Raw genomic sequence first — 14,594 nt, 5'->3', positions numbered from 1 at the left:
TGTCCAAAGTCTGGCCCGCGGGCCAAATGTATCTATCTTATATATGGACAAAGTTTTAAAATGGGCCATTCATTGAAGGTGCGCCTTAGTGTGCGGAAAATACGGTAGCTTTATTTAGTTCTAATTTTTTTACTTTATTTTTTCCCGATCTTTAAGTTTTTTGTTTGTTAACTAATCGGAATGTCACTAGCCTATGTTAACCCAACAGTAAAGCAAAAAAATTTAATAAACATTTGCATAGGCAAAACTTTTCGAACATATGCAGTATATATATGAATTGATCAATATAATTAAAAATAAAACCAGACAATAAGTTGACGTAAAACCTTCAAAGGATAATCTAGGTAATAAGGTAGCAGTGTACGTCTTCTCTGAAATGAAACCTACTGCGGTACAATGAGCAATCCCATGCTCTGATGATGTCACATGAGGGTTGCTTCAAAGTCAAAAAGATGTTTGACCATCCAACAATCTAATCACTTCCAACGTGAAGCTTTTGGGACATATTTTTCACCCAAAATTCAAAATATCATCCTTCTCTTTCCCACTGTGTAATGATTTCTTTTCAGGGGATTCCAAATAGTTGAACAATGTTCCAAAGGTCCCTTTGGAAATGTCAAACATTGCTAAGATTTTTGGGAGGGCTCAATGACAGATTTTCGGCCCCTGGTTGTATGGCACGGCAAACAATTTGAGATGGTCGGAGATCAGAGGCACAGCGCACCCCACCTTTAAATGGCCTTTTGCAAATGTCAAGGTGTACTATGGCAAATGAAAAAAGGAAGTATGGGAAGAAACGGGCCATGGAGAATTTGCATGCCTTTAGACAGCAATGTTCATTCACTCATGTTTACTAGCCATAACCATGGAGAATCTTTGTGGTTATTTCCAATCAAAACCACAAAGCATATCAATATATTGTGTTAAGGTTTTTTTTAGTTTTATTAGACTTTCTGTGGGGAAAGAACCACAGTTAAATAAAAACTCCCTGAAGTTTCCATTTGTTTTGTCGCACCTGTGTCACCTCGTAATATCTTATATCCAAGTGCAGCCATGCCAAACCTCAGTCTGGCCGCAAAGTCCAACAACCGCTATAAGTGAAAGTACCTGCGCAGATCCTCCCATGGAAACTGTTACTGAATGTCTGCTAGTTTATCCCGCGGCTGACTGGGCAGGGCAACTTACATTTTCAGACCGTCGGGCTCATAGTTGTGGTTCAATATTTGGTAAAAAATGATCTGTGTGCGAAAAGCTGTACATTTGGGGGGTTACTGAATCTAATGATACATAATAAGAGAAACATAAGCTTTGTGCTAATACGATACATATTTTAGAATATGGGATATACAGTATGATACTTCATTTTTTAGAACAGGATGGGGAACAAAAGGACATGTCAAACAAATGTAGACATAACTCAATTGAGCAAAGTTGCTTCTTTTCAGTTGTTGTGCTGTAATAATAATAATAAAATACTACTACTAATAATAATAATACTATTAATAATAATAAAAGTAGTAAATATTCCTCAAATGATCATCAAATATCAGCACGCTCAAGATACTTGTTTCTGATGGGGTGTATTTTTATTTTTTTTTCAAAAATGTTTTTAGTGCCAATCGGTAAAACTGGTGTCGGGATATTTTTTCACACTTTGCTGGTGCTACAATGTGACTTTTAGGGTGGGGGGTGGGGGTTGTTATGTAAATACAAAAAGACATTACATAAAAGTTTGATTTTGTAAGAAAACTTTAGTCATATTTATTTCGTGTAACAAAATTCATGGGAAAACATCCACAAGCACAGCAGTGAATGTTTTGAAGGAATAAATTAATGTATAAATATGAAATGTTTCAACATTATTATTCGATTAGTGTTTCTTTAGACTTGCCACTATGAAAACAATTCAGACTACCGCAAAAACACAATGAGACAGAAGAACCGAGCCCAAATTCCAAGTATTAACCATGCCTCATGCACAAATTCAGAAAACTTAAGAATTGGACTGTTTTTATAGCATTTCTTCCGAAACCCATTTGCGATGTTTTAAATTATGTCTACTGAGGCACGATCCAAGAGCTGCTTGTTTTGGTTGTAACACGACCTGTTTGGGCATTGCTCACATAGTTTGTCTGATCTTGTGAATGTGGTATTCCCCCAAGAACCTCACACAAGTTTGCATGGGCTTTGGTGGCTCCTTTGCCCAGCAAAAACAATGTCAGCTTGTGAGACTGTTTAAGTCATATGGCCACTGTATTACATACAGATGGATACACAATGACACGAGGAAATTAGAAGAACCGTCTTTTTCCAAACAGACAACACTATCAAAGCCCTATTTTTTTTTATTTTTTTTTTATCCATGTCTCGCAGTCATTCCCCTGCTGATTAGTTTTATTCCCAACTGCACGCAGTGTTTATTTTACTCTATTTTATTTTGCTTGCTGAGTTGACTCATCTTCAGGAAGATGGTCAACTAAAAGGCTGACCTAGAAATACAAATTCCATGTAACTTAAATGTATCATGGATGCTCTATACCCGTCCTAACCAGCTCAGTGACCTAATGGTAGCGTGTCCGCCCTGAGACTGGAAGGTTGTGGGTCATACCAAAGACTATAAAAATGGGAGCCATTGCCTTCCTGCTTGGCACTCAGCATTAAGGGTTGGAATTGGTGGGTTAGATCACCAAATGATTCCCGAGCGCGGCACCGCTGCTGCTCACTGTTTCCCTCTCCCCCAGGGGATGGATTAAAATCACACGGGGATGGGTTAAATGCAGAGGACAAATTTCACCACACCCGGATGTGTGTGTGACCATCATTGGGACTTTAACTTTAACTTTAATGGAAGGGGAACTCTAGTTTACCGGAGATTTCTTTATCCTTAACTAGAGGGGATGGATCGTGGTCTTTATGAGGAGGACCATTAATTATAACAAAATGTAAGATTGTCATGTAAGACTTGGCATTTACATCCACTACTAAAATTATTAAATAGTTATCACATATATTGCTGCTGGTCATGTAAACCTACAACACGAAGGCCTATTCTATTTTACTCTATTATAACAAAGGGAGACATTTTATCAAGGCAACTCAGCGTCTATCTTTGCCAACATGTCATAGCTGCGTTTTAAAAGTTGGCTTCAGTCTACCCCAACGGCAATTACAAGGTTGTTGTGTGCAGTTATAAAATAGTTTCTGGCAGGACTTTAAAGCCTCTCCGGGGACTTGTCTGGATAGATGTTTTTGTTTGTTGGTTTGAGACAAGAATGGGATAACTGCTCATTGTGCAAAGACATTAACATATTATGTGCAAATGGAGGGGAAACATTTTTGAGCTTCATTCACGTATCACTGAAAAGGAACTTTTTTTTGGCAACGAGTTTGGGTTTCATTCTTAAGACGCATTGAGAGGCGTCACAGGGGGTCGAATAAACAGGGTGTCCGATGATGATAAAGATCGCCTGGGAGCACAAAGAAGCCAAGTCGTGGTCTGGACTGCCACGAGAATGTCAAACATCAAGTATGAAAATTGGCAAGACGCATACAAACCTCCATGGCCACCCACCCTCACTTGAGTTTTCTTTTTTCTTTCACTTTTTCAGGATGTATGTTATCAAAGACGTAAACATAATCACAGGCGACTAAAAACAAACCCTAACCTTGACCCCAAAGGGCAGCCGTTTCCTCACTAACAGCGGACTTGGCCTTTGTCCCCGATTTAACAAGCTCTCCTGCAAACTAGCTGCTCTTTAGTGCCAAATGTGTCCTTGAAAAATAGCAAAGTCAGGAACACACACGTTCACGCGCACACACTTTTAAAGAGGCAAGCTTGTCTGGTGCAACACTTTGGTTCCACGCAGGTACAAGTCATTCAATTTACCTAACACACACACACACACACGAGTATGCCTTAAGATGCCACGACAAACACCTTGGTCCAACAAACCTGTTAGACCACACAGGTATATTAATAAAATCACACGCAAACACACATTGTCACGCGCATCATTTTAATTAACACACTCACACACACTTGCTGTGTCAAACACTTTGGTCCCAATAAACCTGCATAGTAATTCAATCAACCTAACACACATACATAGAAACACACATATTGGATCTCTGCGAACTGATCAAGACCCCAGACACACAGAAAGTTCCGGCATCTGGCTGGTTGTCTCCCTGTGCCACAGTTAGGTGAAAGCTCAGCAAGCGACAAGGCAGGCAAATGTCGGATTAGCGTGTAAATGAACTCCATTGCCATTAAAGTGAGCAGTTTTCTCATAATCTAACGAGACATACAAGATATGTCCGAACGAGAGATGACAGGACAACAAAGCCCAACAGGAGAGGATGCCTGGCACAAAGTGACAGCGAGCGAGAGAGGATCAATTAGGGCAGTATTTTTGGCATGCGGGTGGACGCCAGGGCAGAAGGGGGACGGACGCCTTTTCCATGACATCAGCAGTTTGGACGCACATCAGTGGAGCTAGCCCACAAATCAATCCGAGCTGCGTAGAATTGTTTCTCGCCGCCGCAAGAATTTGTGGCAGCTTAGAATATCTGAGTGCTTGGAAATCCTCAAATCTTGCAGATCAGCAGCAGCGTCGCGGCCCAAAATAACAGTGACAGCATCTTGAAAATCAACAGTTGAAAATGTATTGAGCAGATAGTTGCAGCCAGTTGGTTTCTTCAACTGCTTTGGCAAGCCAACGGGGCCTCCGCTCGGAATCTGACTCAATGCTGCAATCCATGGGCAATACCTGCTAACTTTTCACGTGGCCATCCGCTTATTACATTTTGGATGGGGAAGAAGACACTGGAAAGAAAAGAAAGAGGAGGCATGGAGGAAATGAAAGAGAGTTGATGTACTGCCGAGAAGAGAGAGAGAGAGAGAGAGAGAGAGAGAGAGAGAGAGAGAGAGAGAGAGAGAGAGAGAGAGAGAGAGAGAGAGAGAGAGAGAGAGAGAGAGAGAGAAAAAAAATGAGAGAGCGTGGATAACATATAATACACTCTATCCCCCAAATGCTCATGAGTCATTCTTTGGAAAGGTTGTATGGGTCATTTAAGAACTAACTATCAACCTTTGCTTTGGGGGGGCGGGAGAGGTCTTGTGCAACAACTGGCACGGAATATCTAATGCGGTCTCCTCAATTACAGTACATGCTGTTAAATCATTTGCATATACATGTCCTACCAATCAAAAGCAGGGGAAATAAGATATAGAAATAATTTTTTTAATAATAATCTCCTCCAGGGGTACATCAATAGGGTGAGGAAGCAAAAAGGACAGGAGGCGGTTCACTCAGGCCAACAATAAGATGGATGGGGTGGTAAAGGAATTCCAACAAATGGACTGTCTGGTCTGGAGACTGACTTTTGTAGACAATTAGAAGCAGCTGAGGAGTAATCAGGAAGATGTTGGGTAGTTTGCAGGAGATGAGGACATTGTCCAACAATGCACACAGTCAAAAACAAATGGGAGGTACAAACCCATCAATCAATGACACATTTCTTGGGGTATGAATGATTCATGATTCAAGAGGCCATCTTAGTTGCGAAAATAATGAACAGCGGAGCAAATAATGAGTTCTTCGAACTCCAGCCTTGTGTTCATCGTCATTGTTAACAGAGAAGGATTAGACCTCCATATATATTGGAATTGACTAAATTTAGAAAATGTATTCAGAAACTGTGGGTTGAAAATAATTTTGCTGTTGGTAATTACTTTCAGTGTCCCAAACTGAGTGACTGCTGAGGTTTAGGTTTCAATCCTCCTGTGTTCAATTGAGTCCCTCCTAAGAATGACCAACATCAGTTAACTTGTAAACTGTAGGGTGGAATTATGCACTTAACATCTACTAGCCTCCGAAACATTATCACTATGTTGTACAATGTACTGCATGAGTTTTTAGCAAGCAGGCCTTTTCAAACAGGACCTTGTCTTATTTGCAAAAGAAAGGCTGCTGCCATATAGCAGCCTCAGTAATGATCAAGTCTGATGCCAATTCCACTGAAAGTTTTATCTGGCTACTTGATTTAGAGTAGTGTGTTAGGCTGCAAACACATGTGCTCGCAGACGTAATTTCCACGTCTTTATCTGTCCAAAACAACGCTGTGAAGAATGCACAAACAAAGATAACGTTTGAAATTAGCCTCATTTTTTTTAAGTTCATGTAAGTAGATTTCTTGAGATTTAAATCAAAGCTCATTCCTCAAATATTTCTATCTACTGATAAAGCCATCATTGTGAAGCAAAAATGTTGTTAGAATTGTGTTGTTATATTAAAAGCTGTGACAAATGTATGTTTTTTGACAGATATCTGGAATAATTGCTATGAAGTTAGGATTTTGTAATTGATTAATTTTTTTAGCAAACTGTATCGCTTTGATGTCATGTTTTGATAATCAATGGCTGTGTACATACTGTCTAGATGTCATCATTCCTACTAATTTAAATCATGGATCGTTTTTTTTTTTTTGTGTTTAAAGGGCAAAGGTCAGCTTCTCAAAATAGAATCAATTCTTCCAGTGATAGCCACAACATTGTGTGAGCTGTCTATTAGAGGGTAGAAAAGCTAAAGCCTGTTGCTTTGCTTCTCCCTCTGAAAATACATTGGGACAAAGGTGCAAAATACAATGAAAACAGCAAGGGCCCCAAAAGAGACCCCTGTGGAATACCATACGTGTCAGAGGGCCCAGAGCGGGACCTAGGCGAACACAAAAAGTCCTGCCAGCCAGAAAGGATCTAAACCACTCTAGAGCACTACCACGAATGTCCTCTTACAATATATTATTAGATTATTATTACTAGATGTCTCTGAAGTTCTATGGGGCCCGAATGCTCAATTTCTGCATTGGATGATGTGTCTGAGGCGAAGCTGAGGTCACGATTAGGCCAAGATTAGTTTTAAGTCACTCACATGGCTAATCACATTGCTACCACGTTGCCTCTTTTATCAATTTTAGCTTAAGGAGAAGCCTCAGAGGTGAATTTCTTCGAATCTTGGCAGATTCCGCTATTATTTCCCAGACACCCCTATCATTGTCACTCCTTGCACATCATTGCAGAATATTTAATATTACCACAAAGCTGATTATGTTTCTTTTTTGTGTTATCTAGTGCAGTTCAGTATGATGCTCAAGCACGGTTGTTGTTTTTGGAGTTTACTGTATAGCTTGCCTGCCTAAGTCAGAGGAACCCAATGGTTCGTAGGGATCTGATGAAATACTGCCCAGACAGTAATAAGAAATGGTTCAACCCATCTATTTATTACTACCTCGGAGAGTCAAACTGAGGCCTCAGATGTTTTGCTTTGGTAAACTTGAAACCTGCCAAAAAAGTTGCTGAAAATCTTCACTGTCAGTTTTCATTACCAAATATCTGCACATTTTCCAGCAGTGCTTTTCTATTTTTGTATTATTGCACCAGAGCTCTGTATTATGATCCTATGTCATTTTTTTCAGGAATTAAAACAGGTGCCAGTTCACTTTCAAATCTCCATATTGTTCAGGTTTACCAAGCTTGGATGAAGATGTTGTTCTTTGAGCTTTAGAGGCTCTTAACATTTTTGAAACTGGAAGCAAAGGTTGTACATTTATTCTTGGCTTATGATAGAAGAACATCATAAACACCTTCCAGGTTTGTTCTCAAATTTGGACTCGTTCAACATTACAATTTGATTGTAGTATAGCCAAGGCCTTGTCAAAATAACCTTGCTACTTTGTCCAATGACCTACTACAGTTATGTACTGGTACATACTTCCAAGGTTTTAAAAAAAAAAAAGAAAAGTGAACAATGTCTGCTCATGAACAAAACCGTCTAGGTGTACCTTGAAAATGACCAAATGTTAAAAATGAAAAAAAGAAGACAAAAAAAACAGTTTTTCCAGGAAATCTTGATAAACAGCATCCAACTTACTTGTAGAGACTGTCAGGCTCCAGGCACTTGAAAACAACGGAATAAAGCAGCGTGTGGGGATGTTCGCCATTCCTTTTACCGGGCACAACACAGGAAGAACCCAAACCCGAGAAGAGATCATCCAACAAGCTCAACACTTCACCTGGCAGGGAAACGGACAGAGTTAGTACAAACAGAGGTTCTACAAGAAAGGTCCGTTGATTTTTTCTTTACCTATACAGAATATGAAATACTTTGAAAATTTGAAAAACATTTCAAACAAATGTGGCATGGTTCTGAATAATTTTAAGGAGTAACTGTGAGTATATCTTAAAAAAATATATATACATATAAAACTGTATGGTAATAGTTTGCAACCAAGCTGATGGTTTTTTTTAGGCATACAGCAAGGGTGGCAGCTAACAAACCCACAATACTATTTTCCAGAGCTTGTGGCGATGATGGAAAGGTGGGAGCTATCAAAACAGTTGAAAAGCTCTGAAAAGGTTAGATTTCCAACTATTTCTACACACATGCAAAGGGCAGCTTGGTTTGAGTTTATAACACAGGCGCCAACTTGTAAACACAGGGCTAATCTGGCTGGCAAGCCACAAAGTAAGAAGAGAAGTTCGAGAAAGGACGGAAAAGAACTCCATGAATGAGTGATTTGACCTTTCTGTAGCAATAAACGTGAGTATACAAAAGACTTTCCTAAAATGCATTCCTGTGCTGTTTCTCTTTCGAAGGTTTAACCTTTTCAAATTTAGACAAATTCAGCATGTGATTTGTATTCATATTCGCTGCACTTTTATTATTTATTATTCTAGATATTCGTACATCAATGATACTAATTGAACATAGTATATATTTAAAGGGTGAAGAAAGGGTGAAATTTAAATTTAAAAAAAACAATAACATAAAACGGATCACATTTCATGTTTGGCATGAATAAGTCATGGTAGCAAAGTAGCTGTCTTGGTGTGCCGGTGTGCCCTTGGGCAAATATGCAAGGATGAATGGAGAAGAGAAGTGAGGCTCCGTTCAAATCTTGCTATCAGTTTTAAAACTGCAGAGTCTCCCTCTAAGTTATAAAGTCCGTTTATATTGAAGAACCAAGGGTTTGTTAATTTTTATTTTATTTTATATGGCTTGTCTTTTCAATTCTAACTATAATTTACAGACCTGAATTGATGGAAACTCAGCTCAAAACTTTACAGTTATATTAACTGCTGTTTCTGCTGCCTGCTTTATACTAAATAATCACTCTCACCACCAAAGTAACTTACAGGCCAGCATTTTATGGAATAATAATTATCCCACTCAGACCGCTTAATTAATCATCGATATGACTGCCAACAATCTATTTACTACATTTTAAATGGTTTAGCTTCATCGCGCCTCTGTTTCACCTTTCACTGTGAGTAAATATAAAAAGAATGTCAACTGGGTGCCAGTTTTCAGAGCAAAACAGCGCCGTGAAGAAAAACTGAGGAGGAAAGAAAAATGAGAGTGGAGAAAGGGTGAAAAATAAGTTAATGGCGCTGCGTGACGGATGAATGATGTCAATCAGTGCTGCAATAATTAGAGCAATGCCTTTCTGCATAAGTAAAAGCCACTCAGGATGGGTCAAAGTGAGTATAGTATGTCATTACCACATACTCTTGACCCATATAAATCCAATGATAGGCCTACTGACTCATGCTTCTCTTGCGTAAACTTGTCCATGGCATCTGTTTAATCTGGTTCTAGCAGGATGTAGCTCAATGATGGTTTGGCTTCACCCCTTCCTCTTATATACATGGTAGATCATATATTCAGGGTGAACAGTATATAACTATAATTAAATATGACTCATATGCATCCAAGTACCACTGATAAACTGCACGTTACCTTTGAAACATTTATCCAGGTGTAAAAAAAAAAAACATTTCATGTTTGTCTTGGTATTGAGAGGATAACTTTGAAAACTGACCCCAAATTTAAAACTATAACTGCTCCATGGAAGTCTAAAACCAAAACATCACACTTAGAGGAATGTGCCTCAATGGTCCAAACTCTCAGTTTAGCATTTAGGACCGCATTCTTCAAAGGTTTCAGACCCAAACTTAGCACTTCAGAAACGGTTCCTGAAAAGTACAAAGGCCAAACTTAATTTTGCTAAAATTGTCCCCTGGAGATATGAAACTAACATAACGTTTAAGACACTTTGCTTCAAAAGTCCAAAACCCAAACTTAACATATTCTTACATGATCTAAACATTTTGGAAACTGTCTCTCAAAAGTCTGAAAGCTAAATTTGCGGAAACATTCTGATGAAAGTCCATAACCCAAATTTGGGATTTGGGAAATCATCTATTTAAGGTACAAACCCAAAACTTAACATGTGAAACTTAACATTTGTCCTTCGACCAACCAAAACCCAAATTTAACACTCACACGATAGTCAAAATTTTAAATTTGTGAAAAATGCCCATTGAATGGCTAAAACCCAGCAATGATTTATACCATTTAACCTATGAAAATCAAACACCGACTTGGTGTTGGAACCAAAGTATAGAATAAAACCAAAGTATGGAACAAAACTATTTTAATTGATGTAACTTAATTCATCTGTGGTCTTTTAAAAGCATATATAGTATAAAAGGATAGCATGACCCTTAGGTGGTGACACGTCAAGGGGTCATAAGTAGATGTCCCATGGTACATGTGTCTCTAAGCACGAGAACTTGACAGAGAAAAAACAACGAGCTGACAACATCTCAGTGAAGCGTGAGATGGCTACTATATTATCATCCCTTTAAGCTCTTTATGTTTGTTTAGAATTAAAAGCCCTTACTGACAGAACCAAACCAACGCATTCCATGGGTCACCAGCTAAAGTATCGGATGTACCATCATAACCACGCTTGAAATGTACTTTTGGCATTCGGTAAATGCCACATTGTGAGCAGCTAACCAAAATGAGGATAAAATGAGAAGATCATTTTACCTGCCTTAATCCTGCATCCACTAAGTGATTTTATGACGAGAAGATGTCAAATCACTTCCAGTTTATTTATTCCAAAACAAAATACAAATGGACCTTCTTGAGGTTTAATGTTGGATAGTAGTTGTATGATTAAAAAATGGGGGCACTTTTTTTTGGTATCATTCATTTATACTGTATTTAGATGATGTAACGTCAATGGGCTATAGATTTACTAACATGTAAAAGTGTTTCTTATAAACTATATGCGTGGAATGGGGACCAGTTCTCAAGAGGTAAAAAAAACACTATTTTTTGGGATCCCGAAGAATCCTCTTTTTAGCACTTAGCCCGAAAAGAAACCCCATCTAATTCCCAGGTGTTACTTGGTTGTCACGCTTAACACATTTGCAACTAATCAGTGGTGTTACTGAAACAATTAATATCTTGTGACAGATGCATTACAGTCAATGAAAAGTCATATTGCGTAGTGAGGTGGGATTTAAATTGAAACAACGGTGAAAATCAAAATAGTTTTTTGTCATTTCACACATGCACAAGCTCTGGGAAACTATAAACATTGTATTTTATAACTAGGTATATATTAAAAATGCCAGTCTGACATCATCTGACTCATCTACTGCCCACTATTTGGTAGTTTAAATGGCTCAAATACCGATCGAAAGTTAGTCGATAGTCAGATTGGAAAATTGTTTGGTAGGGACACTAATGAAACCCAACCAATGCTGAATAAACTCAAACACAGCACACAGCTGGCAAAAATTACAGGCCCTAAAATTCTATTACTGTAAAAGCCATTTTGCGTGTTCTCCGGCTTACATGGCGATTACAAAAAGCTGATGCCAAGGGATCTTTTTTGGAGGGGGAGAGGGAACAAGTGATAGCAAATCACAGGGAGGTGCAGCGGGACTATGTGTGTGTGTGGGGATGCGGGGGGGGTGGGGGGGTGATGCTCAAATACATGATGTAATTCCGTTTAAGAAAAATATTTGTATAAGAAGCACCTGACCCAGACTAACCCCAGGTTGTGATGTTGTGAGAAGACAAGGAAAAGCCTGGCAAACTGCCGTAACAAAACAGCAAAGAAAACGGATGGGAAGGAAATTCCGAGAAGATCGTCTCATTTGAACATTATTGTGCTCAAAGGGAGCAACAGTCCAAAAAGCACCAATTACACATAATGAGCTACTTTTTATATCTAGCAATTAAGTGCAGAAAGATATCGTATACATCAATGATGATGATGTTATTAATAGTACTAGAATTTGGGTGTTAAAGCGATTATCATTTCTGTCAGTGTTTTGGTTTTCGGGTTTTCTGTCCCCATTTCAGTTTTTTCCAAGAACTTTTGTTTTGGTGCATCTCTACTTCACATCCAGCAGCGTTACCACCGAAATTCTTATAACTGCAACAATCAGAAACTATTTCTGGGATGCTCATTTCCATGCTCGTTCGTCATTATCATCGGGGTCTTGACCTGACTGCATTTTATAGTGGACAAATGCTCCCTTTTGATGGTGTCTGGCACTTTGCAGAGGTGTTCTCTTCACAGATGAATCCCAGACAACATGTATGGTGGCATGTGGGTGAGTGGTTTGCTGATAACAATGTGTGGATTGTGTTGGCGGCGGGGTCAATAGACATAGTAGGTGCATTTTACTGACGGTTGATTTTGTGGCAAAATATTTTGTGTTGTATATAACAATAATTATTATTAATTATCATTATTATTTAGCAGGTTTGTGTTGCAGGTGGGGAAAAAAAAAATCAAACACTTTATGTTAAGAATCAAATGAATGAAATCAATACAAGACACCAATAGAAAATGGGAGAGAATTGATCAAAAATAATACTGGGACTCTTCTTGGCTCAAACATTTATGTTTATTGCCTAAGCATGATGTTTAATATGTAGACAAAATCTACTACTGGTAGGAATTAATTGCTCTTCAAAGGCAGCCAAGCACGTCGTTCCATTTTTCTTTTTTGGCCGGCAACACAACAGCTCGATCGCTCAACGGCCTGGTTGTCATTATCATGGGTCTTTGCATCACTGTAAGAGTGCTTGAAAATATTCCACTTCATGTATCCTCTTGACTGTATTCTTTTCTTCTCCCTCCAAACATGTGCGCCACTTGTATACGACCTGATCACCACATAAAGAGGATTATGTAAATTACAATTTCAACAGTGATAATTGGAACTTCACAATGTAGTGATGCATTGCCGTCTACAATCTGGGTCTCAAGTTGGATGACTAACCTTGTCCTTTTTGTGGTGTTTCTTTCATTAGAAAAAAACATCTCTTGGGAAATAATGGAAGCTGCATGTTAAATCTTGGATTAACTGCCAGTAAAAAATTTAAAGTTTTAAATTGCTCCTCGGAAACAATCGCTGCGGCGGCTGACTTGACATTGGAACTTGATTTAATCGAAACATTATTAAAAAATAAATAAAAAAATAGATTTTGACCTCATTTGAAACATAGGTTTCAGTCAAAGTCCAAAACAAAATATAGGCTAATCTTTCATTTTGGGTTCATATTTTGATAAGCGGTTCAGATAATGAATGGATGTCTGGATTATATCTGACTCCAGAGGAATAGTGCTTCACCAGTTACCAGTCATGAACCTCACCGCATGTCACTCCAAAGTCAGCTGGGATAGACTCCAGCTCACCCACGACTGACGACAAGTGCTTTAGAAAATGGATGGATGGCTCTGACCATTCATCTGTAACGTAGTGGTTAACATAGCAGACAGTGAAACCCCAATGGGAGTGATTTATGCTTACTGCTCCATCCACGTTTGCCCTGTGATTGACTTGAGACCTTGTCTAGGGTGAAAGTATTAAAAGACACCAAGATTAAGCATCTGGAATTATGATCAATAGGAACTAAGTGTATCTTAGTACATTCAATAGTGCATACCGTTGAAGGATTTATCGCTTTCGGTTTTGGATAGCACCTCACAAAAACTGAAAAAAATGAGTAACTTTCCTACTAAAATGCAACTTTCAAGCTGGTACATTCTTGTGTATCACTGCCAAGTCATCATGAAGAAAGTAAGAGAGACTTACTCCTATTTATGCCCTGAATGGCAAAATGAATCAGACTCAGTGCCCGGCGTAAATGCGTTCGCTATCGATCAACATAAATTATATCTCGAATTCATCACGTTCAAAGATTTTTCTTTCATTGCTGCTGTTGTAAGTGGCCCAAAACAAACAATAATGAATAAAATGTGTAGCTTGTCAAAAATATATTCTGTAGATCAGCGGTGTCAAACTCATTTTTTTCGTGGCCCGCATTGCAGTCATAGCTTCTTTCGGAGGGCCATTATGACTGTCAACCCAAATAAATGTATGAGCACCTCATATTATATACAGTAAAAGCGACGAAACAAACTGACAAATAACTCGTTTTCAAATCAGACGAGTATAAATTGGTCAAATATAAAAAAAAAAGATATTATTAAAAGTGAAGACAATTTGCAATTCTAGTAATGACGCACGAATTGGATGCACAATTTGTCTTCGCGGGCCACATAAAATGATTTGCCGGGCCGGATCTGGCCCCCGGGCCTTGAGTTTGACACCTATGCTGTAGATCATAGGAGTGGCTGAGCATTAAAAAATGGTAAAGGAAAAGAACGTGACACTGACGACGTGTTTGTGAGGAGGCAAAACGGGAAAGAATGGGCGG

General features: G+C 38.7%; 1 protein-coding gene across 1 annotated transcript in view; it reads right to left on the bottom strand.

The window, feature by feature from the left end:
• LOC133163558 (astrotactin-2-like) overlaps nucleotides 1-14,594 on the bottom strand; it is a 155,025-nt gene that overhangs the window by 5,127 nt on the left and 135,304 nt on the right. Inside the window, exon 20 of the mRNA XM_061293591.1 lies at nucleotides 7,929-8,070. Within this exon, the coding sequence (XP_061149575.1) occupies nucleotides 7,929-8,070 (142 nt within the window). The remainder of the gene's footprint in view (nucleotides 1-7,928; nucleotides 8,071-14,594) is intronic.

The sequence above is a fragment of the Syngnathus typhle genome, linkage group LG12, assembly GCF_033458585.1.
Source record: "Syngnathus typhle isolate RoL2023-S1 ecotype Sweden linkage group LG12, RoL_Styp_1.0, whole genome shotgun sequence".
NCBI lineage: Eukaryota > Metazoa > Chordata > Actinopteri > Syngnathiformes > Syngnathidae > Syngnathus > Syngnathus typhle.
This window is presented reverse-complemented; position numbering and strand designations above follow the sequence as displayed.